Genomic DNA, 23,417 nt, shown 5'->3' on the forward strand with positions numbered 1-23,417 from the left:
TTCTTCGATTGAATCATTCAATTGATCAGAGGTTCGAGTCCATACCTGACTTACCTTGTCAGTAATTGATTCTCCCCCTATCGAGTTGCTTTCTTCCGAAGATTCTCCCCCTTCATCGATCTCGGGATGTACTTCGGTTGTTGTAGTACTTACCTCGATTTCGGACTCTTCTGTCGGTGGCTCGATGTCTATTGAGGTGTCAGCTTCTGAAGGTTCTTCGTAGAGCTGCAAGAACTTTTCCCAAAGTTCTTTTGCGCTTTCATAATCTGCGACCTTTTTGAAATCTTCCTTTGGTATTACATTCAGAAGATAATATTTTGCTCGCCCATTTGCCATAGACTCCTCACGTTGCTTTTCGTTCCAGAGGCGTAGATCGAGTCCTTCTCCGTTTGTGTTCTTTGGTTCTTCATAACCAAATTTCATTATTAAAGAAATATCAGAATCTGAGTTAAGGTATACCTCCATGTTTTGTTTCCAGATGGAAAACTCCCCCTCGAATGCAGGTGGGTAGTCGCTAGCTCCGGCCATCGTTTTGTTGCTTCAGACGGCGGTTAGTCCTTCTGAGGCGTACTGGCTCTGATACCACTTGTAGGACCGTTGGGCCGGCTAGAAGGGTTGGTAAATAACCTGTCGATTAAAAACAGACAACCCTTCCTCGAACGATTAAGCTAACACTTGTAAAATGAATTAAGCAGATAAATAAAAGCATAAAAGAAAAGACGAGGCACAAGATGTTTACTTGGTTACAACCGATGTGGTTGTTAATCCAAGGAAGATTAAGCTCAAAAACTCCTTTAGGCGGAGAAGCCTCTTACAGCGTTTAGGCACAGAAAAGAGAAGCTTAACAACTAAAGCATACAAGTGCTTGGAAATAGAATGATCGTGATTGTTGAAAAGCTTCTGGACCAAGGCTATATTTATAGCCTTGGTCGGGGCGCCTGGATGGGTTCCGGGCGCCCTGGGGGGGATAAGATTTATCCCCCAACGGTTGGATCGAGTCAAAGCTCGATCCTGTGAAAAAGTCCCTTCTGGGCGCCCCGGACAGCTCCGGGTGCCCCGGATAGTTCCGGGCGCCCCAGATAGTTCCGGGCACCCCGGAGCCAAAAGTCAACCCAGTTGACTTTTGGTCCGTGCTCTCTTCTCTGGTTCAGCTCATCTCTGGTCCGGGTCTTTCTGCTCCGGCTCAACTTGCTTGGGTGATCTCTGACATCCGGAATAGGGCTCACCCGAACCCATCTTCCGGTCTTCTCGAGCGTGCTTCCCTCCGGCTTCTCGTCCCTCGGAATTACCGCGTGTCCCTTCTCGTCCACCAGCGTAGTCATCCGCAGACTTCGTCCCTCGGTCGTATCCCGTGCCGACCTTCGCGCTAGCTGCGTCTCTTGCTCCCCGAGCAATCTTCCGCTCCGGCTTTCGTACCTCGGAACCACCGCGCGCACTTCCTTCTCGTCCGCCGGTTTACTCTTCCGCAGCATCTCGTCCCTCGGACGCACAGCGTGCTGTCCTTCTCGCTAGCTGCGTCTTCCGCTCGAGTACCTGTGCTCCTAAGCTCCTGCACACTTAGACACAAGGTTAGAAACAACGCAGGACCTAACTTAACTTGTTGATCACATCAAAACAACCTTGGGGTTTCAACAATATCATCATACTCAACAAATGAAAATGGTAAATCATGTCTGATGATTGCACAAGCCAGTAACTCACGTGACAACTTTTGATTTATTTTCTTAGATCTCATCTTCCCATCTTGATCAAGAATCATTTGTCCTACATCATTAAACTTTAATTTGTCACAAATTTTAAGATGACGGCACAACGTAGAAGTTCCATATTGTTTAACCCCATACTTGTACTATTTTTTACATCCAATACATTCAGCTTTATCTATACTATCAACCCCTTTGATTTTCTTAAAATACACCCGAATATCAGAAGTTTATTTGGACATTTTAATTGACCCCTTGTCATGCTTAGCACTTTCCAATTCATCATCTAAAATAACAGTTTACTTTTGAGAAGCAGAGTCCATTACAAAATCAATCTGAAATACAATAAATTAAGTTTCTAATAAAACAAATCAAACAAAACTCTAAATGTCAATAGCAGAATAGCCTAAATTCATTTTTGTGTTAGCCCTCTGGACTGCAGAACAAATCATGAAATCAATCAAAATTCAAAACACACCAGATATGTTGCGCATCAAAAGAGAGAACTAGTATTGTTATTGCAGAACAACAGAACAATCAACAAATGCTAAAACATTAGAGAATACTAGAATAGGGGCTATAGATTACTGGCAAATAGAATGAAATTAGGAAAGGAAGCCAAAAATCTTACCTCAAAGTCTCAAACAAGAGCTTGGAGAGTCGGAGATTGCCGAACTTGGATTCAAGCTTATCGTCTATTGAAATCGGACTGCCTTCTTTAAGCACTCTGCTCTTTGCACTCTATAGGTTTGAGGCAGACATGCACGAGGCGGAATGTCGTTCTACTCCACGGACCACAGCCACGACCCACAGCATTGGGGAGGCGCTGGGCGCTAATGACTGATGCGTGCGACTGTGCTAGCACGAGGTAGGCGGGGTGATTCGACAGCAGGTGCTTGCAGGTTGCAGCGTGTGCGCCTGCGGCTGCGACTTTGCAAGTGCGAGTGCCGAGTGTGGACGACAGTGGATCTGTGGAGGTAGGCGGTGGCGATTCGATGAAGTCTGTCGAAGCGGTGGGAAATAGGGTTTACTGGTTTACAGGTTTAGGAATTAGGACTTTAGGTCTTTCCGTCTTTAGCTTTTATGTTACTGTAGCTACAATGATAGTTGAAATCTCAACCTTGGATATCTAGTTTTAACTTTTAAATATTGCTTGATTTTTTTAATCAAGCCCACGGGCCAACCCGAGCCCACCTCGGGTTGGCCCGCCTGGACCCGCGCGGGCTGATCCATTTAGGCCCGCCAAATGATGGGTTGATAAATTTTCAACCCAACCCACTTAAATTCTTTGGCGGGGCGGGGCGGGCCAACCCGACGGGCCTGAACCAAATTGACGGCTCTAACTGGGAAAGCTCTTTCGATTAAATAAAGGGGTCGCTCCATGGTTGTGGAGCGACTCCTTCATTTTTTTACTATTAAAATATTTTTTAATTTATTTTAAAGGAATAGTTAACAACTTGTTGAGAATTTTTTTTTTAATAGTCGTAAGATGTGTAAAGCTTCTTAAAGAAAAATCCGTTATCTCATAGGATTTTTTTTCGACAATTTATCAAACAGCGCACCTAAATTTTTAAATTTACTAAAAGACATACGTTACATTATAATTTACCAAAAAGCGCATATTTTCAAGTGTGATTCCTGTTTTATCCTCCTGATAATCTAACTTTTTCTACTGTTTTTCTTTTCTCCACTATTTTTCTCTCCCTTCACTTTTTAACCAGCATGCAGAATATATGAATAACATTACATAAGATTTAGTTAATTTTTAAATAATATTTTAATACATTTGAAGAAGCCAAAATCAATAATGGATAGCATATTTGAACTCCTTGCAATCTCAAAAATCCACTGGAACTGAAATGAGTATAATCGGAGCTCTCTAGGTCCATCAGTGAATTTTGATCAAAATCCACTGATAGACCTAGAGAGCTCCGATTACACCTATTTAAGTTCATATGGATTTCTAAGGTTGCAAGGAGTTCAAATATGTCGGGCCTGATATGATTCCATATCAGGCTCAACATGAGTTTTTTTTACGATTCTTTCACTTTACATGTTAACATCTATGAAAAGTCGAAATAAATAATGGACATTGATCTGATGATGATGAGGGGCCCCGATCAGGAGGGTGGTCAATGACATGGTGGAGGTTAAAGTCAAGCTGGTCAATGCCCCGATATTATTGTCTGATCGGGCAACCCCCTTTTCCGATTGGGAGGAAGAATCGCCGAGCCTACATGAAGCAGATGTTAGCATAGCTCGGTCATGTACCGAGCTTCCATCGCTCAAACAGACAAAGTATGGTCCGAGCGCTCAACCCGCTCGGACTCACATCGGCAAAACAGTGACGACCGAGTAGACTACATTTAGACACAACTTCTCTGTTCTGCATAGCAGCGGAGCCTGGACAGTGGGATGTTGGCCTAGCGACCATTCCACTCGACCCGAGGACAAGATCGCCCGGACGGTCGATAGCTAGCCGAGCGGCTCTTCCGCTCGGCCTGTAACAGACAAAAGGAGGATTAGAGGATATCCTTCTAGGAACCTGTGCCACCGACAGACGGCATGCTTGGCGACATGGTTAGGCAGAAGATCGTATGACAGAAGTTTCCGCTATCTTGTCAGAGATATGTTCAGATCGTTAAGGTATGGTGTCAAGGACACTTTTCTGACACGTCTCTTCATGCTATGCTTTGAGAAGCGTGCACGCTTCGAGGAACGTACATGCGCTCCCCGGGAGTCCTATATAAGGACCCCTAAGCTTCGATGGAGGTATGCATAATCTCTACTGTAGTTATAGTTACCCTGTCATTTTGCTCCCTCATTTCTTCTACATCACCGGTGGTTGACTTGAGCGTCAGAGGGTCATCGCCAGGGAACCCCTCCCTGGCTCGGCACTAACGTTGCTGTGGTTGCAGGTTTTTTTGGCGAGAAGTCCACCAACGGTCAACAGGAGCGCCAAGTCCCCAGCATCCATCGCCTCGACTCTCGGACAGGATCAGACACCATATTTAAATTTCTTGCAATCTTAGAAATCCATAAGAGCTCCGATTGCACGCATTTCAGTTCTTATAGATTTATGATATTGCAAGGAGTTCAAATATGGTGTTCATTATTTATTTTGGCTTTTCATAGATGTTAACATGTAAAATGAAAGAATCGTCAAAAAAACTCATGTTGGGCCTGATATGGAATCATATCAGTCCTAATGTGGATCTTTTTGACGCTTTTTTGATTTTATATATTAACATCTACGAAAAGTTGAAATAAATAATGGACACCATATTTGAACTCCTTACAACATCAAAAATTCATAGGAATTGAAATGAATGCAATCGGAGCTCTCTAGGTCCATTAGTGAGTTTTGATCGAAACTCATTGATGGACCTAGAGAGATCCGATTACACTTATTTCAATTCTAGTGGATTTCTGAGATTACAAGGAGTTCAAATATACTATATATTGTTTATTTTGACTTTTCAAATGTATTAAAATGTTATTAAAAATTAACTAAATCTTATGTAATGTTATTCATATATTCTGTAGGCAAGTTAAAAAGAGAACAGAAAGAAAAATAGTGGAGAAAAGAAAAATAATAAAAAAATTAGATTATCAGAAGGATAAAATAATAATTACATTTGAAAAAAAATGCACTCTTTTGATAAATAATAAAAAGTACATTAAGTTTTTTAATAAATTTAAAAATTTAGTAAATTGTCGATTTTTTTTTTTTTAATGTTGACATATGATGTAGTATCGAATGAACTCGAAGAAAGGTTGCTCTAATCATGGCGTAGCCTACTCCACGTCTAGTCCTTCACTTCCCACCACACACATCGTCCCAAACCACAAATCATGAAATCGATCAAAAAAGATCAAACTTTCTCCGCAAGAAACCCTAACCTTAATAGACGCCGCGCTCAGTTCCATTCGACCGAAGCTGAGAGGACGAGATGGGCTTGTTGCTGGGGAAGATCACGGTGGAGACGCCCAAATACGAAGTCCTCCACACCTGCCCCGATTACGAGATCCGGAGCTACTCCCCCTGCGTCGTAGCCGAGGTCACCTACCCCGCCGGCCACGACCGCGACGCCGGCTTCAAGATCCTCGCCGACTACATAGGGGCGCTAGGCCCGCCCCAGAACCGCCGGATCGAGAAGATCCCCATGACCGCCCCCGTCATCACAGCCGGCGAGAAGATCGCCATGACCGCCCCTGTTCTCACCGCCGGTGGAAAAGGCGGAGGGGAGGTGACGATGCGGTTCGTACTGCCGTCGTCCGAGTACGCGCGGGCGGATGAGGCGCCGGCGCCCCTGGACGAGCGGGTGGCGGTGCGAGACGAGGCCGCGGGGAAGTACGCGGTGGCGAGGTTCAGCGGGGTGGCGACGGAGGCGGCGGTGGCGGAGAGAGTGGAGCGGCTGCGGATGAGCTTGGAGCGGGACGGGCGGAGAGTGGTGGGGGAGTACGTGCTGGCGAGGTACAACCCGCCGTGGACGCTGCCCCCACTCCGGACCAATGAAGTTATGCTCCCTGTGGAAGACTGATCAAATTAAATTTACAGGAGAGTTAATGAAATTAAATATTGTTTTAGGGACTGAAATGAAAACATTATTGTGCACTATCAAATACAATATATATATATATATATATATATATATATATATATATATATATATATATATATATATATATATAATGAGGGTTAATAAATAATGTTACTGGCATAAGTTAATCATTAACCCTAATTTCTCCTTAATGCTTTAACCTATTTATTAGTTATTGTACACGATCCATCCATATGTTTAAATTCGCGACTCTTGCCTCCGAGTAACGGTCCCAGCTGTGTCCAGCACTTTTTCATTTATTTACTAGTCAGTAGAAATTTTTTCATATAATTAGATTAATTACTTTTAAAATTAAAACTTGAATACCTAAATTATAAAAAACTAAAAAAAATTAATGACTCTTATCTTTATAAATTGGTGAATTTATTTTAATATTTGTTACATTAATTTATCAAAGAATTATCAAAACCTTTGATAAATTAGGAAGGATCAATTCATTTATTAAACAAATCATGTTCAAATAAAATAAATTCCATTTATTTATCAAATTTGATAAAAATAAATAAATTCAAAAGATAATTCAATCACCTTTTAGTTTATTTATTATTATTTTTTTTAAATATTAGTTTTAAAGTTATTAAAATATCTTTAGATGCTAAAATAATGACAATAATTGTTATTATTATTGATCTTATCCGAGATCGTGAAACTAGAAAATCGGAGATGTGACAATTTTACTGAGTGGATAAAGACCTCGTTCCTATCTGTACAATAAATCAAACCAAGAAAGGGTTCCTAGCGTTGACCCTCCGACGCTCAAGTTAGAAACAGAAGAGGAATCGAAAATAATAGGGGCAAAGATGAATTTTGCCTTTCTTCGTACCTAGCATACTCTTTTATATCTTTCTTAGTGACATTTCATTTTTACCTGTTTAATGATATTAATTACCGACAGAAAGTATCTTTGTCTTGACTTCTTCGTATTCAATGATAAATGGAGTGTTCTCCTTTGTTTTCTCTTCCCCTTATTAAATATCTCAGTCTTTTTCTCTTTTATTATTTTATCTGTTTATCAGTAATATGTATGATGCCAATGCCATACCCTGAGTCGGACGAGTGGCATGCTCGGCCTGCTCTCTTGCCGACCAGGCTGATCAGACGCTGGTTCACCCAGATGGATGGTCGGACAGTGGTTTCTCTGATCGGTCGATGTAGCCTTTTCCCGCTCGGGTCGTGCAGACGAGCCCTGCTTACGCCCTAGTGTTGACCGCCTTGACTTTGACCTACACTGTGGCAATTGACTCGTGTCAGGTAGGCTCTTCATCACAGTATCACAAGCCTCCCCCTCAAGTCTAGTCATGTAACGTCCCGCCCCTCCTGCTAAGGCGACGGGGGTTACTTTGCGACACATACATACTTAACACAGCGGAAGTCTTACTTAGAGAATTTAAAAACCTTTTTCTTACTTAAAAATCACAATAGACATAAAAGGTCCACATAGCATACTTATCATAAATTTTGGGTCTTAATACCAAACACATACTTAAAGTCATGGAGTCATAAAGTAAAAAACATCAACATGGCAAATTTCTTATTAAATGAAAGCAGGTCATTTCTTTTAGCCAGTCCACTATCGCACACATCCTTCAAGCCCTCCTGCTGCTCCCCTAGTACATCCATTCCTTGCCTTTATCTGTGGTACAAGAAAGTAAGCTATGAGCACTCATGGCTCAGTAAGTTCCTTTCCTACTCACAAAAACCGTAAAGCATATATGATCACAAGTCATAAGGTATAAAGACAATTTCAACATATCAAGCAACATATCATGGCATATCATACATAACATAAAGTATCATGGCATAATAAACGTGATCATCAAGTGTATCCTGTCATAGCATAACATCATCATAAAAATCATGGCATAATCATAAAGCATAAGCAAGGTAAAGTCCTAAACATATATCATGCAACATATGCAACATGTCTTTGAAAACTTATACAATACATACTTAAACATAATCTCAACATGATTGGGATCCCGACTTGTACCACATACATAAATGTGCGCGTCCTATGTAGGTCCAAGGTAGCAAGTCTTGAACCCTACAAGGCATACATACTAGGCACGTTTCTTAGTCCATCGACCTAGGGGCACTTAGGAGCCCATCCCTAACGAGGCCCGTTTCTTAGTCCATCGACCCCGGGGCGCTTATGGAGTCCACCCTTGGTACAAGCCATACATAAAGTAAAGTAGCATGTCATACATATCGTAGTTCTTATTCTTACATGCATATCATGTTTCTTGACATATCATAAAACATGCATTTTTTTTGGCACACAGCACATGCATGAATCATAGCATACATCATGAACTTATCACTTAGCATATCATAAAGCATGCATATTTGGGCACACAACACATGCATGAAACATAAGCTTGCATAATGAACATATCATTTTTATCATATACTAAAGTATGCATGATTGAGCACATAGCACATACATGGATCATAAGCATATATAAAGGAGCATATCACTTATCATAAAAAAGACATAACCATTCATGGAATCGTTAAATACCATTTCATAATTCATTCATAGCATGTGAGGTACATCTAGGTCACTAAACTTATATGGCCGAAAGTCATGAATAGAGGCATGATCTCTAAACAACATACAAATATAAAAATCTCATGATATCTTCACATACTAGCATATGAAAGGTCATAAGCATGTTAACCTAAATTTTTAAGCCCTCCTAGGTTTCTATTTCTTCATGCCCGAAACCTTACATGTAGAGCAAACAAGTTCTAAGTAACATGCAAACATGTAAACCCTAAACTCATATCATATCATATTTCATAAGGAACCACTTAAGCATATTTAGTTTGGTTTCTAAGTTCCTTAAGCTCCCAAACCTATCATGGCCGAACCCTAACATGTCTCCTTCTAGGTTACAAGTAGCATGGAAGTGTTGAACCTTAAGCCAATATCTTATACATTTTCATGAGAAACAACATAAGCCTATTAGTTTTAAATTCCAAGCTTCCTAGACCCCTTAACTCAAGGTGGCCGAAACCTACAACTCATGGAATTAGGTTTATAATGGCATAAGAGCATGGTAACCACAACTACATTTCATAGCATATATCACAAGGCATCATAAGCATATATAAGTTGGTTTCACATTTTTCTCTAGGCCTTTGTACTATTATTGGCCGAACCCTAATAAATATGTACTACATTTCTAGTGGCATAAGAGCATGGAACCATAACTATATATCATAGTACTTACCACAAGAAGCATCATGAACATATATAAGTTAGGTTCTAAGTTTTCCTAGTCCTTAAATTCCAAGGTGGCCGAAACATGTGAGTTAGGTTTTTACTTTTCATATGGCCTAAAAGCATGGAAAAACCTTACACAATTTTCATGACATCATAACAAGGAGCAACATGAATAAATTTAGTTAAAAATCTACACCTACTAGCTTTAAAACTTAGTGTGGCTGAAATTTACATGTACTCAAAATTCTATGCAACAAACAACCATAAAAACATCCACTAGTTTCATATTATTTTATCAAGAAAGTCATGAGCTTCCTAGCCTTAGTTTAAATTTTTCCTAGACTTCAAATCCCATCATGACCGAATCCTTATAAGCATGAAGTAGGATTTATAACTAACATACAATTATGGCATAAAACTTCATACCTTGTCTTAGGAAAAATCTTAGCATGCTTAGCCCTAAATTTAAAACTCTCTTATGCCTTTTCTTCTTACATGGCCGAATAGTCATGGGCATGAAAATGGAGTTTCAATAATATACAAGTAAGAGAAAAAGTTAACAACATCATTATCATAGGTTACATAATTCAAGAATAAGGAACATGCTTAGTTTGAGTCTTAAACTTACCAAATCTTCTTGTTCATGCTTGGCCGAAAGTTTAAAGCTTATGGATCTAAGTTTTCATCATTTATTCTAGCATGGAAACCTTAGATTAACCTTTTACATAAAATACATATCACAAGAAAAATAGTAAGCATATCTAGTTACAATTTTCTTAAACTCCTCTTCTTCTTTTGGCCGAATTTTCTTAAGGCAAGTCCTAGGTTCTTAAGCGATCTAACTCCATGAAAAACCATACAAACTATTGTACCACAGGTGAGGGGAAGCTTACCTAGAAATCACTTGTTAATCTTTAAGAAATGGTACCCTTGGTGAAGAGGAAGTAGGGAGCCTCTTCTTCTAGCACTCCTTTCGATTTCTCTTGCTTGGAAAGGCACACCTTGAAGGCTCCTTCTTGTAGTTTAGTTTTCTCTTAGGGAGAAACCTAAACTTGGCTTGTGGAGATGAGGGAGGAGGATGCTAGTCTCGGCAAGGGTGAGGGAGAAGGGAAAAAAATGAAATCCTTTAGTTCCTTTCCCTTTTATGCTAAGTAGGTGGAAGTTACCAAAATGAACTTTGCTTCCCTTCCTCCTTAATTCATGCATGTATTTTCTTAATGAGAATATGTCTTCATTCCTTTCCCTAAATTCATCTCTTTACTTCCCTCTTAAACCCCACGAAAATAGAGAAGAAAAGGGAGAAAGACAACTTGTCTTTTGCTACTTTTCTTTCTTAACCAAGAGGTAAACAAGGGAAGAAAGCCACTTGATTTTCCCTTTATTCCTTCACTAAATTTTAACTTTACTTTCAACTACAATTCCCATCATTTCCCTTTCACATATTATTCATTATCCTAGTGGTTAACATACATAAATTTTATTTCTATCCTTGGTGGGAGGTTCAAGGTTCAAACCTTCACCTCTTCTTTTTATTTCTCTTATTTCTTCTTTTCTTTGATTCTTCTTCTTTTATGTTCTAAAGCAAATAACACTCATATACTTATCTTATAATTTCTTTTTGTGGGTGTTACAAGTCAAAGGAGACTGCAAGTCCGACTCACTGAATAGGTGGTGCCTTAGGTGATTTCCAAGTAGGCTCGATCCTTAATTGTCGATCGACCCATAAAACAACACCGCTCGACTTCATTTTGTCATTGCCAAGTTCAGCCTTGTGACCCATGCTTTGCATCGATCGAGGCGATGAGATGCAACACTTGACAAATTTGGCATCCTTTCCTTACGCTTCCTTAGGCGAGTGCAGTCTTGGCTGACGTCATCCAAATTTCTCGAAGCCCGTGCAAATCCTTGATACTTATGGTCGAGTACACAGTCATACCTTTTAATTAAGTGCATTAAATGCTATTCGATGATCGAAGGACACGTGCCCCACACTGCCACCACACACTCGATGTGATAAGCAGATATCTGCTTGCGACGCGATGTGCGCTTTTTCAAATTCAATGGTTGGATCTGCTTTTAGGTTTTTGTAAGTCTGGATCGGACGGTCGAGTCGATTGACCGCGAGATTTATAAGTCTCACATGTATCGTCGTCGTGTTCATTTTGTGTGCCTTCATCTTCGAGCTTCCCGTAGACGCCTTGCTTCTTCTTCCTCTCCGGCGATTGTTTCTGTAAGCTTCCGTTTCCTCACTCGAATTTTGTCATTGTTCTTAGCGTCCTCTCTGTCAATCAAACTTTCTCGTTGTTTCCTGTCGACCTTGTTTCCAATGGCAAGCTCCTCGCAACCTCTCATCTCCGTCCCTGGGCTCTGGTACATGTCCATCGAGTCTAGGTTTAACGGAGGTGACACTGAGAGCTTACCAGTGAACCGATTGGTGCAACGACTCCTCCACCAGAACGACTTATGGTGATTCCGGTCAAGGTTGCCTCGAAATCAGCTTCTTTCGGGGAGCCACTGATAAGCCGAAAGAGGCGCCACATGGAGGCTGCCTCCCGATCCGCTTCCTCCGTGATGCACTCCCCAACCAGAAGCAGCCCGCGCCTTCCTTCCGAGTGGGGTGAAACCTCGATGCCTGCTGCTCAAATGGCGACTATTTCCCATACGTCCTTGTCATCTGATCGGATGCCTTCCCTGTCCGGGCTGCCACAAGGAACCATCTGCGCGCCGCCGGTCACTTTCATACTGCCTCCACTGCCGAAGCCTCAGTAGTCTTGTATCCGACCGGCGTCAACATCTCGGTCAACTAGTAGAGCAACTTCAGCCCCGTCCGCTCCGAGTGGTCGGCGTCATATAATAGCAGTTATCCATTTGCCTATGGATGAGTGGCATGATTCTGACATCATTGAATCTCGAGCTCCTGAGCACCAAATAATTATTCAGGAGAAACTCGCACATATATGGGTCGATGCCCGGGCCTGAGCTGCGATCATGCATCTAGGGGCGCTCGTCGACAGTCATGCTCAGATGTCTACTGGGGTAAGTATTTGTACTTGGATGTTCCTATTTATCGGCGTTCGACCCTAATAAATTTATGCTTCCTCGCAGTATTTGGTAGAAAACCTAGCCATATGCCAAAGGCTCGTCTTTTTGAAGCAAGAAGTTAAACGGTTGCGCGCCCCGAGTGGCCAAGCAGCGGCTTTGCAGGTGCAGATGGAGTAGATGAGCGCAGAGATGACTCAATTAAGAGCCGATCTGAGTAAGAGCCCCGAGCAGCTGGAGGTGGAGAAAAGTAGAGGCGCCGAGCAGGTTACACAATTGGCTCGGTTTGATAAACAGATCAGCTCTTTCGAGTCCAAGCTCAACTTGGCCAACACCAGGAAGCTACAGATCATCGAGGAATTGGAGATCAAAAATAAGAAATTTCGGGTGTTGGCTCAAAACTTGAAGGAGGCTGAGGTCGCACTGAAGGCCAAGCAGACCACCGCGAAGACTCAACTCACGGTGAAAGATGGAGAGCTTGCCTCGAAAGATAAGGATCTGGCGGCGTTGAAGGCAGAGCTAGAACCCTCCCGATCGACGCTGATGACGTATCAAGGGACCGAGTCTAGTAGGTTCAAGCTCATGAAGCGGGCCTACATCCGCTCGGACATCTTTAATGACAAGGTCACTGATTGGGCACTCCGTCTATTCAACCTTATTATCAACGGGACGCTCGACCAACTGAATAAAGGCGGCTACATCCCAACCGATCTGACAAGTAAGGTCATCAGTCGGGACAAGCTGACTGAGTCATTGCCTGACGATGCTTTGGATTATCTGGAGTGAGATTGCTTGAGTGAATGTTGCCCTTCATGCACTTGTAAGTTTAATGTGAGTATCAATGGATGGTCGCCCGTTCGACGTACCCTTTTATTTAATATCGATCCTTTATTTTGCGCCATTCGGCTTTTTCTTTTCAAATTTTTGACTTTATTTCACTGCACCATCGCTCAAGATCAAGCAAGTCCGCGAAGACAAGGTCAATCTTGAGTTAATAGTTGCCGCTTGGCTGTTGATGTAGACAAGGGTTTAAGGTCGCCGCTCAACGATTGATGACGATAAGGGTTTAAGGTCGCTGCTCGACCGTTGATGATGACAAGGGTTTAAGGTCGCCGCTCAACTTTTAACTTGGTCGATCGGCTCAAGAGTCTGGAAAACTTTGGTTTTTATTCATGTCTGTCCTATATCTAGAAGGCACATACTAAGTACATCTATATTTGCTCACGCACCTCTCACCCCGGCCTATAGGATTGGAGATGATTCGCACTTCATGGCCTCTCAAGCTGTCTCTGTCTTCGTCCTCCAAGCAGTAGACCCCCGAGCGAAGTTTCTATATGACCGTGTAAGGTCCCACCCATGACGCCTCGAGCTTGGTGACGTCCCCGACTGGCTTGATTCTCTTCCAGGCCAGATCGCCGACTTGGAAAGACCTCAAGATCACCCTTCGATTATAGTTCTACCTCATTAGCTATTGGTATGCCATTAGTCGAATGACAGCTTTATCCCGTACTTCATCCACCAAGTCGAGCTCTATTAACCTCCGCTCGGCCTTTCCCTCGTCGTAGAGTCGCCTCGGTCGGATTCTATCCCAACCTCCACGGGGATCACCGCTTCTCCTCCATACACCAGTTGGAATGATGTTACATCGATCACCTCCTTTGGAGTCGTGCGAAGTTCCCACAAGATACTCGAGAGCTCGTCAACCCAGCTGCCCTCGACGTGGTCGAGTCGAGCTCGTAAGCCTCTAAGGATCTCTCGATTTGTGACTTCCGCCTGGCCGTTGCTTTAGGGGTAGGCCATTGAGATGAATGTCTGCTGGATGTCATAGCCTTCACACCACTCCCTAAGCTTCCGACCCGTGAACTGTTGGGACCGTTGGCCGGCTAGAAGGGGGGTTAAGTAGCTCTGCACAAAATCAAAAATAAATCCTTCTCGGACTTAAAGGAACACTTGCATAAAATAAAATAAAGAAATAAACTAAAAGACGAGGCTCACAGTTTTTACTTGGTTACAACCAAGGAGGTTGTTAATCCAAGAAAATGAATCGCACTAAGTATCTCCTTTAGGCAGAAAAGCCTCTTACAGCAGTGAAAGTACAAAAAGATGAAGCTAAACTAACAAAGTGAAGCGCACAAGTGTTGGAACTCAAATTGCTTGTTGTTGTTCAGCTTCTGGACTAAGGTTATATTTATAACATTGGTCGGGGCGCCTGGAAGGATTCCAAGCGCCTGGAGTGGGATAGATTTATATCCCTGACGCAACAGTCAACATCCACGTCGATGATAACAAAAGTTGGGTTCCGGGCGCTCGGATCCTCAAAGTCAACCACGTTGACTTTTTCAGTCCAGGCCTTTTGCTCCGGTGCTGCTCGCCTCGGTCCGGATCTTACACTCCAATTCCGCTCGCTTGGGTGATTTCGGTCAACCGAAATAAGGCTCACCCGAATCCAATTTCGGCCTTCTCCTTGAGCAGACTTCCGCTCTAGCTTCTCGTCCCTCGAACGTCATGTACGTTCTTCTCGTCCACTGATGTACTCTTCCGCAGTACCTCATCCCTCAGACACACCGATCCTGTCAGCTCTCTCCTATGTCGTCATTCTCGCTAGCCGCATCTTTCGCTCGACTTCCTGTGCTCCGAAGCTCCTGTACACTTAGACACAGAGATCAAAACCAACCGGACCTAACTTAACTTGTTTGATCACATCAAAACAACCTTGAGGTTCCAACATGAACTGCCTCCCGTTATCTGAGACGAGTCGGTGATGTTGGAGGATCGGTGGCCGGCTTGAAGGGGGGTTGGATAGACGGCACCCCCAAATCGCTCACTTTCTACGTATTTGTTAGTTGCGCAGCGGAATACAAATAATACAAACACAAATACGAAAGCTAAATACAAATACAAAGAACAAGAAAGAGCAAGCAAACCAACACGCGCCGATTTACGTGGTTCGGAGATGATGCTCCTACTCCACGACTGTCCGTAAGGTGGACGATCCCTCAATCCGTCGGTGGATTAGTCCCCGGAAACTCCGGCTAGCTCAAACCGCTCCTTGTGGGTGGAGAAACCTCACCACAACTTCAACCAAGAACACTTGGACACAAGAGATCCTTGAGCACTTTGGTGACTACTAATTAGGCTTTAACCAAGTCTAATTTCGTCGCCTTGGCCGGCCATACCAAGCTCCTTCTTATAGAGCTTGGAACAAATCAGAACCTGATTTGCCTGTTACCAGTCGACTGGTCCTTGCACCAGTCGACTGGTGCCAGCCCAACGGCTATCTCAACGGCTCTGCTACTGAAACATCCCGTGACCGACCCTCATTTTTTTTTTTTTGAAGAATATCAAAGGACATCAACTCACTAGACATAAGCTAAACATTTACTCAGAAAATGACTCCCACTCAAGCGTTTCATCGTATCAAAAATAGAAGGCAACGACTCACAACGAAAACTTAACAATGAAACTATCCATGAACCCTCAACATCACTAGAACAAATAATCCTTCCAATGAAAGAAATAAGCTCTGCACTCCTAATGTCCGGACAGCGCCATGCGTCCATCCCGCCTCCTCGTCTACTCCGTCCGTAGGTCTTCCGTCGTATCCAGAGTCACATCCTCACCTGTAATGTAGGCATCATGAGTCTACAGCCCAGCAAGTATAATCTTATGTGACCAATACGATATCCATGATATATATATAGCAGAAGTAAGAGCTGAGAGGCAATAGCATAATAGGAAATGTGATATAGTAAAGAAATGTGCAACAAGTGAAAATTCCTATGTAGCTAATAAAGGTGAATATGATACATATCCGGTAACCACATTTAGAGCCAGTCAACAGTCCCATGAACCTAGAGGCGTCCCTACTAGAGAACATGCATCCAGTCATATAGCCGAAGCTAACAATAAATTACCAGTCAAGTTTGGATGGGCCCTCCCCGGAGGTCATCCCGGGTCACCCATCCTGTACTGTCACCACATATGTCCATACTCATCCTATTAGCTACATAAACAAACATAAACTATCCATACCATTTCCATACCAGTTGCATATTTCCTTTATACTGTCAACTTTTAACAATTTGATAGCATAATGAACACATAATAGCATAACCACAAATAAAGCAGAATTAGCATTCATATTTGAACTGGCAAAATAGTCACCATTTACTCTAAGAAATTTAAGAATTCTCTATACAACTAAGCTCCCTGATTATATTCATTGACTACAAGAACACACAAGAATTCCTCCGCCTACAGGTATAGCATCTATAATCCGATCTAATTGATCCCTCAATTAATGAAATGAGTAAAACAACACAAGTAGAAGCAAATCCACCAAACAGAACACTTAAATAACAACCAAAGAAAACATCACTGGTGAAAGGAAACCCGCAGAAAGATCTCTTAAGTAGAAACCCAAACGTCTCCAGATAACCCTTAGATTTGAAAACAGTAAAGAACAGAACTCCACGATGCCTCCGATCAAGGTCTTTACAACGAGAATTCTGCACAAATCCCCTTTAAAAAAACAACAGAATAGAACATCACAAACTAAAGCTTAATTCTTCATGAAATTCAACGTCATTTCACCTTTGAAAACACTCATGAATCCACGAGGTAAATCAACCGGAAGTAACCGAGCTAAAACGTCGCAAAAACCTCAAAACACCACACACTCCAACAATCTAGCACCCCAGCCAGACATTTATACAAACAAATTTCTTACCTTTTCGATGCCAAGCAACTCCACAAGATTCCTGAACAAAGCAATCCACATACCTCAAAAAAAAACTCGATTGACAACATAATGAAGTGTAAGAATCGAAAAGAACCTATGCAACTAAGTAATACATCAAAGTAACAAATAAATCAAACTGTACTCCGTAGAGGAAAAGAAAAACCCATCCAAAGCATACTATCGCAACATCCCATGGTAGGAAAGTAATCCTGCACTGAAAACAAATCCGCATTGAGTCCACTTCACCGCACATTAACCAACATCATGAAAACATCTACTAAAACCAAACTCCACCAGAAATCCAGGAATCCATACCGTAAAGAACTGTTCAACACAAATCGCGGAGTAAGAAAACCCATTCAGAACCAAATACTATACTATCGAACAAGCGGACCAGTTCCTCATCATCTCCATACGTTCCACTCCTATACCTCACAGATTTCATAGCGTCACAGTTAGATTCACTTGCCTCCCTTTCCTTGGGTCGCCTTCCTCGCCTTTGCGTTGTCCCGTCGTCGATGTGATGGTCGATAGTCTCCTCGCCGTTCCCTTCAAGCTCATCGACGTGAGGAGCTGCTTGGCCGGAGTTGCGATCCTCGGTAGAGAGCTCCGTCGCAGATCCCGTGCGAAGCGTGGAGTCGACGAATTTGAGGAAGGGGCGTGAGAAATGGTGCGTGAGAAACAGTAAGGTTAGGTTTAAATACCTAGGTCCATTAAATCCCAACTTAGGTAATTGAGCTCAATTAACTCCTAACTTAACTTAATTGGGTATTCCTAAATAGGCTTTTTCATACCCAATTATACCCCTTAAAACCTAAAATAATTCCCTAAAAATTCATAAAAATTTCAGTAAACTCCATAAATTCATATCAATTTAATTCCTGATAAATCATCCATAAAAACATATCTATTTTTCCTAAAAATAATCTAATTAGATTAGATTTTAATTATTTACACCTTTATCCATATTTTTAGTATTTAATAACCTTATGTATTTATTCTATACTCCTCCAAGCCGTACAAAGGTTACAAGTTATCTCACCAAATCCTCTTTTTTTTTATATATATATAACTTTTATGCATATTTAGGTCATGCAATTTATTTAAGTTCGGATATACTGTAACCTATTTTATTAAACATAATTAAAGCTAGTCACTTAACTTAAACTCCATTCTAACTATACCCGAACCAATTAAATAATTTCTTTTATTTAAAACAATTAGTGTAGGACATTACAGCTACAGTGCATCAGTCGACTGGTCCATACACCAGTCGACTGCTACAGTACGCTACAGTAACTGCTACAGTGCGCTACAGTAAACCCCTAAAACTAGGATTTTACTCCGAGTACAATCTCTCATGCACTCGTACCCTCACGACTCATTTGACTCTTCTTTGCAGCCTTGACCTCTTGCCTTCAAGCCTACTTCCTTTGGCTCTCGTCCCTCGGATGCATCCAAGCCCGCGGCTCGTCCCCAATGCCATCCTTCGCGTATGCCTCGAAGTCGCTTCCCTCGGCCCTTGTCCTTGCTGCCTTGTCCACGGTCCCTCGGATGCTCCATCCTTCACCGGATCCGAAGCCGTCAACCTGAGTCACATGTGTCACCTGCAGTCCTGCACAACTCAAGTACACATATCAAATAACGAGGGTAAACCTAACTTAAACCCTTTGCCCAAACACCAAAACACATGGTCCCACGGACCATTGGGATTGCTCCAACAGGTGAGGGATGCCGAACTGACACATGATGTTCTGCCATATGAATTTGATGACCATCTGCTCACTTATCCTTGCTAGTGGATTGACCTCCACCCACTCTGAGAAGTAGTCCACCTCGACGAGCAGAAACCTTCGTTGAATGGTCGAACGGGCAAGACACCGTGGATGTCTTCATCTCCTCGGTTGGTCGGTGCGGGATCTTGTGATACCTTTGGCAGGACAGACATATGACTATTGTCTAAGCGACATCCTCTTGAAGAGCTAGGAGGATCTTTCGAGCCAGCGAACGGTCGCCCGGATAACTTCCACAGGCACCAAGATGTACTTCTTGAAGTATATACTTCATATCCTCCAGGCCCATACATTTGAGCAGCGACCTTGAGAAAGATCTCTTATAAAGTTAGTCTCTGATCAGGGTGAATCGTCCAACCCTCTTCTTTAATAGTTGCGTTGCCTCGTGGTCGGCCGGAGTGTACCCGATCGGAGGAATTCAATCAGCGGTGTTCTCCAGTCGCTCGAGAAGACCATTCCCTCCATCCGGTCGATGTGTGCCACCAATGAAACCTATTCGATCGACTGGTTGATCACAACTGGTGATAATGAACTAGCTAACTTAGCAAGTTCGTCCGTTGCTTGATTGTCCGATCAGGGGATCTTCTGTATAGTGACCTCTTGAAAATTTATCTTCAGCTTCTCGAAAACTTCTGCATATAACTTGAGTCGGGAGCTGCTAATATCGAACGCCCCTAATAGCTGTTGGGTGGCCAATTGAGAATCCAAATGAATGAGGACTTTTGTGGCTCCGACATACCACGCTGCCTATAAGCCGATTATCAAGGCTTCATACTCAGCTTCGTTGTTGGTGGCCCTATAATCCAGCCGGATGGAAAGTTGCATCCGGTCTTCCCGTGGTGAAATGAGCGGAATGCTGATACTGCTACCTTGTTGGGTGGGCGAACCATCAACATATATTCTCTAAGTTACTTCTAGCTCTCCATTTGTTGCCTGGCTTGGAGACTAGCACGACATTAGCAAGCCAGCTTGGGAACTGGACTTCCCAGATGTGGTCGGCCTCCAGTAATTTCTCTATTTTCGCCCGGATGATCAAGTTCTACTCCGTGCTGAAGTTCCTTTTTCGTTACTTCACGAGCCGGGCGTTTAGTCGGATATGAAGCTTGTGTTGGATGACGCTCGGCGAGATTTTGAGGAACTCGTTGATCGGCCAGGCGAATACATCATGGTTCCACCTAAGGAAGGCAGACAACTCTGCCTTTTTCTCATTCTCCAGATTGGCGGCAATGAAGGTGGTTGCTTCTAACTGGCTCGGGTAGATCTGGACCTCCTCCTTTTCTTCATAAACTAGTATTGGGGGCTTCTCAATTATGGCGTTTACCTCTAGGTGCACGTTTTTCCGAGCTATCCTCGCTTTTGATCTAACCATCTCGACGTAGCATCGCCGAGCGACCAATTGGTCACCTTTAACTTCTCTCACCTTATCGTCCACTGGAAACTTAATTTTCTGGCAGTAGGTGGATACTATCACTCAGAACTCGTTGAGGGCTGGTCGGCCTAAGATAACGTTGTAGGCTGACGGTGCGTCTACCACAATGAAGTTTGTGGTCTTTGTCCTCTTCAGGGGCTCTTCGCTGAGTGAGATGGCCAACTTGGTCTGGCCGATCGGCAATACTTCGTTACCTATGAAATCGTAGAGTGGGGTCGTCATCGGCAGCAGTTCGCTTCGGTCGATTTGTAACTGATCGAATGCCTTTTTGTATATAATGTTCACCGAGCTCCCTATATCAACAAAAATTCAATGGATTGTATAATTGGCAATTACCGCTCGGATGATTAGTGCATCGTCGTGAGGAATTTCCACTCCTTCTAAATCTCTAGGGCTAAAACTGATCTCGGGTCCTTCAGCTCTCTCCCTGCTACAACCAATAGTGTGGATCTCGAGTCGCCAGCATGCGACTTCCTTGCTCTGTTAGAGTCTCCGTCGATCGACCCACCGGTTATCATTCCTATCTCTCCTTGAGAGGCGTTACTCAGGTTCTCTTCCTCCCGTGCCGACGGTTTGTTCTGCTTGGCAAAGACTCGAGCGAGACTTGGATTACTCCCACGCTGAGGTCGATGGTGGTGTGATTCAGCTGTTGTCTTGTCTTCTTCCTATCGACTGGTTGATTGACGCCTTTGTCGCCCATCAGGTGATGGGGATCGATGTCGATATCCCCGCAGGGGCGGCCTGCTAGCTGCCAGGTCATATCAGTCTTGGGTGTTGTGCATTGTCGACTGGTGGAAGGAGCAAAACATCGACATTCACATCTTGCCTTTTGTAGCCTTTGGACGAGCGGTCGCTACATGCTGCACGGTATGTGTCTTAGGTTCATTCGGTGGGGCTCCTCCTGATCGAGACCCATTGGGGGGTTGATGACTACTCGACTGTCGCCATTCAGACACTCCTGTTGGCTTGGTGGGCGTCTCCTTCTTCCTTGTCGTCTGAGCTTCTTCCACATCGATGTATTCATTGACCTTCTTTTATGGATGGCCAAAGTCCCTCGGTGGCCTCCAAATGAGTGACCCGAAGAACTCTCCTTCTGTGAGCCCTTGGGTGAAGGTGTTCACCAACACTTCCGAGGAAATTGCAGGGATGCCCATTGCCACCTGATTGAAGCGCTAAATATAGGCCCTTAATTCCTCTCGGGGCTCCTGCTTCAGTGAGAATAGATTCACACTCGTCTTCTGATGACAACGATTGCTAGCGAAGTGATGCAGGAAAGCCGCTTGGAAATCTTTGAAGTTGCGGATCGAATTACTCGGCAACCGCTTGAACCAACGTTGCGCCGATCCAGATAACGTGGTGAGGAAGACCCGACATTTCACCCCATCCATGTACTGGTGAAGTGTTGTCGCATTATCAAACTTGGCCAAGTGATCGTCGGGGTCGATTGCTTCATTATATTCCTCGATCGTTAGTGGAGTGTAATGCTTCGATAGAGGGTCATTTAGAATCCCCTTCGAAAATTGTTGATTGACCAGCTTAGGCAAATTATCCTCTCTGGGTGCTTTCCTTTTCCTTGTGTCTCAAGTGGGTGCCTCATCCGAGGAAGATCCCCAGTCTCTATCCGCTCGGGCTCTCTCTTCTGCTGGAGTCCATAACGACGCTTGTTAGAATGGGACCGGCGCATGAGGGGCTTCCCCATAGGTGCCGATCGCCCTCTTGTTTGGTTCCCGAACGGAAAGTTATTCCGCTTGGTCCCCTCGCTCAGCCTGACGACTCGTCGCGTAGATTGCAGGCTCTTGCGCTTGATGCTCGACTAGCGCCTGTTGTTGCTGTTGTTCCACTATCTTCGTCGCTCGGACCTATATCAGCGTGTCAAGCTCCTCTTGTGTCAGCGTCACCGTTGTGAATCGTCCGACGTCTTTCATCTTCTCGTTCGGATGCATGTTACATTCCCACAAATAGCGCCAAAATGATTCTGTCCGAGACCGTGAAGCTGGAAAACTAGGGATGTGATAGTTTCGCTGAGTGGATGAAGACCTCGCTCCTATCTGCAAAACAAACCAAACAGGGAAGGGGTCCCTGACGTTGACCCTTCGACGCTCAAGTTAGAAACAAAAGAGAAATCGAAAATAATAGGGACAGAGATGAATCGTGTCTTTCTTTATACCTAGCATATTCTTTTATACCTTTCTTAGCGACATTCCATCTTCCCCTGTTTAATGATATTAATCACCGACAGAAAACATTTTTGTTTTGATTTCTTCGTATTCAATGATAGATGGAATGCTCTCCTTTATTTTCTCTTCCCCTTATTAAATATCTCAGTTTTTTTCCTTTTTTTTTAAATTTTATCGGTTTATTACTAATATGTACGATGCCAATGCTATACCCCGAGCCGGATGAGTAGCTCGCTCGATCTGCTCTCCTACCGACCGGGCTGATCAGATACTGGTTCACCCAGATGGTCATTTGGACAGTGGTTCCTCTGATCAGCCGGTGTAGCCTTTTCCTACTCAGGTCGTGCGGACGAGCCCTACTTTCGTCTTAGTGTTGATTGCCTTGAGTTTGACCTACATCATGATAATTGACTTGTGTCAACTACTCATCACCGTATCAATTATATTTATTTTATTAGATAAATTAATAATGTTAATAGTAGTAAAAGATGATTTTATTAATCCGTCGGGTTTTTTTGGAGTATGTATTTATCTAAAATTGATCCGGAGGTAAAATAATTAAGGGTTATTTTATTAATTGTAACTTTAAATAGGTGGTAGGATGTTGGGGTCAAAATGGTATTTTGAATTTCAACCTATTTCGTGTTTCAAAATACAGACTATTCTTCGGCCGCTATGGTC

The 23,417-nt window shown here is 43.2% G+C and overlaps 1 protein-coding gene across 1 annotated transcript; it reads left to right on the forward strand.

Moving 5' to 3' along the window:
- The first annotated feature begins 5,468 nt into the window (after positions 1–5,468).
- On the forward strand, positions 5,469–6,303 carry LOC122004040 (heme-binding-like protein At3g10130, chloroplastic). The gene has a single exon (XM_042558987.1). It carries the CDS (start codon positions 5,657–5,659, stop codon positions 6,245–6,247), a length of 591 nt encoding a protein of 196 aa, XP_042414921.1. The 5' UTR covers positions 5,469–5,656; the 3' UTR covers positions 6,248–6,303.
- Positions 6,304–23,417: the final 17,114 nt, after the last annotated feature.

This window comes from Zingiber officinale, chromosome 7B (genome assembly GCF_018446385.1).
Source record: "Zingiber officinale cultivar Zhangliang chromosome 7B, Zo_v1.1, whole genome shotgun sequence".
In the NCBI taxonomy this organism is placed as follows: Eukaryota; Viridiplantae; Streptophyta; class Magnoliopsida; order Zingiberales; family Zingiberaceae; genus Zingiber; species Zingiber officinale.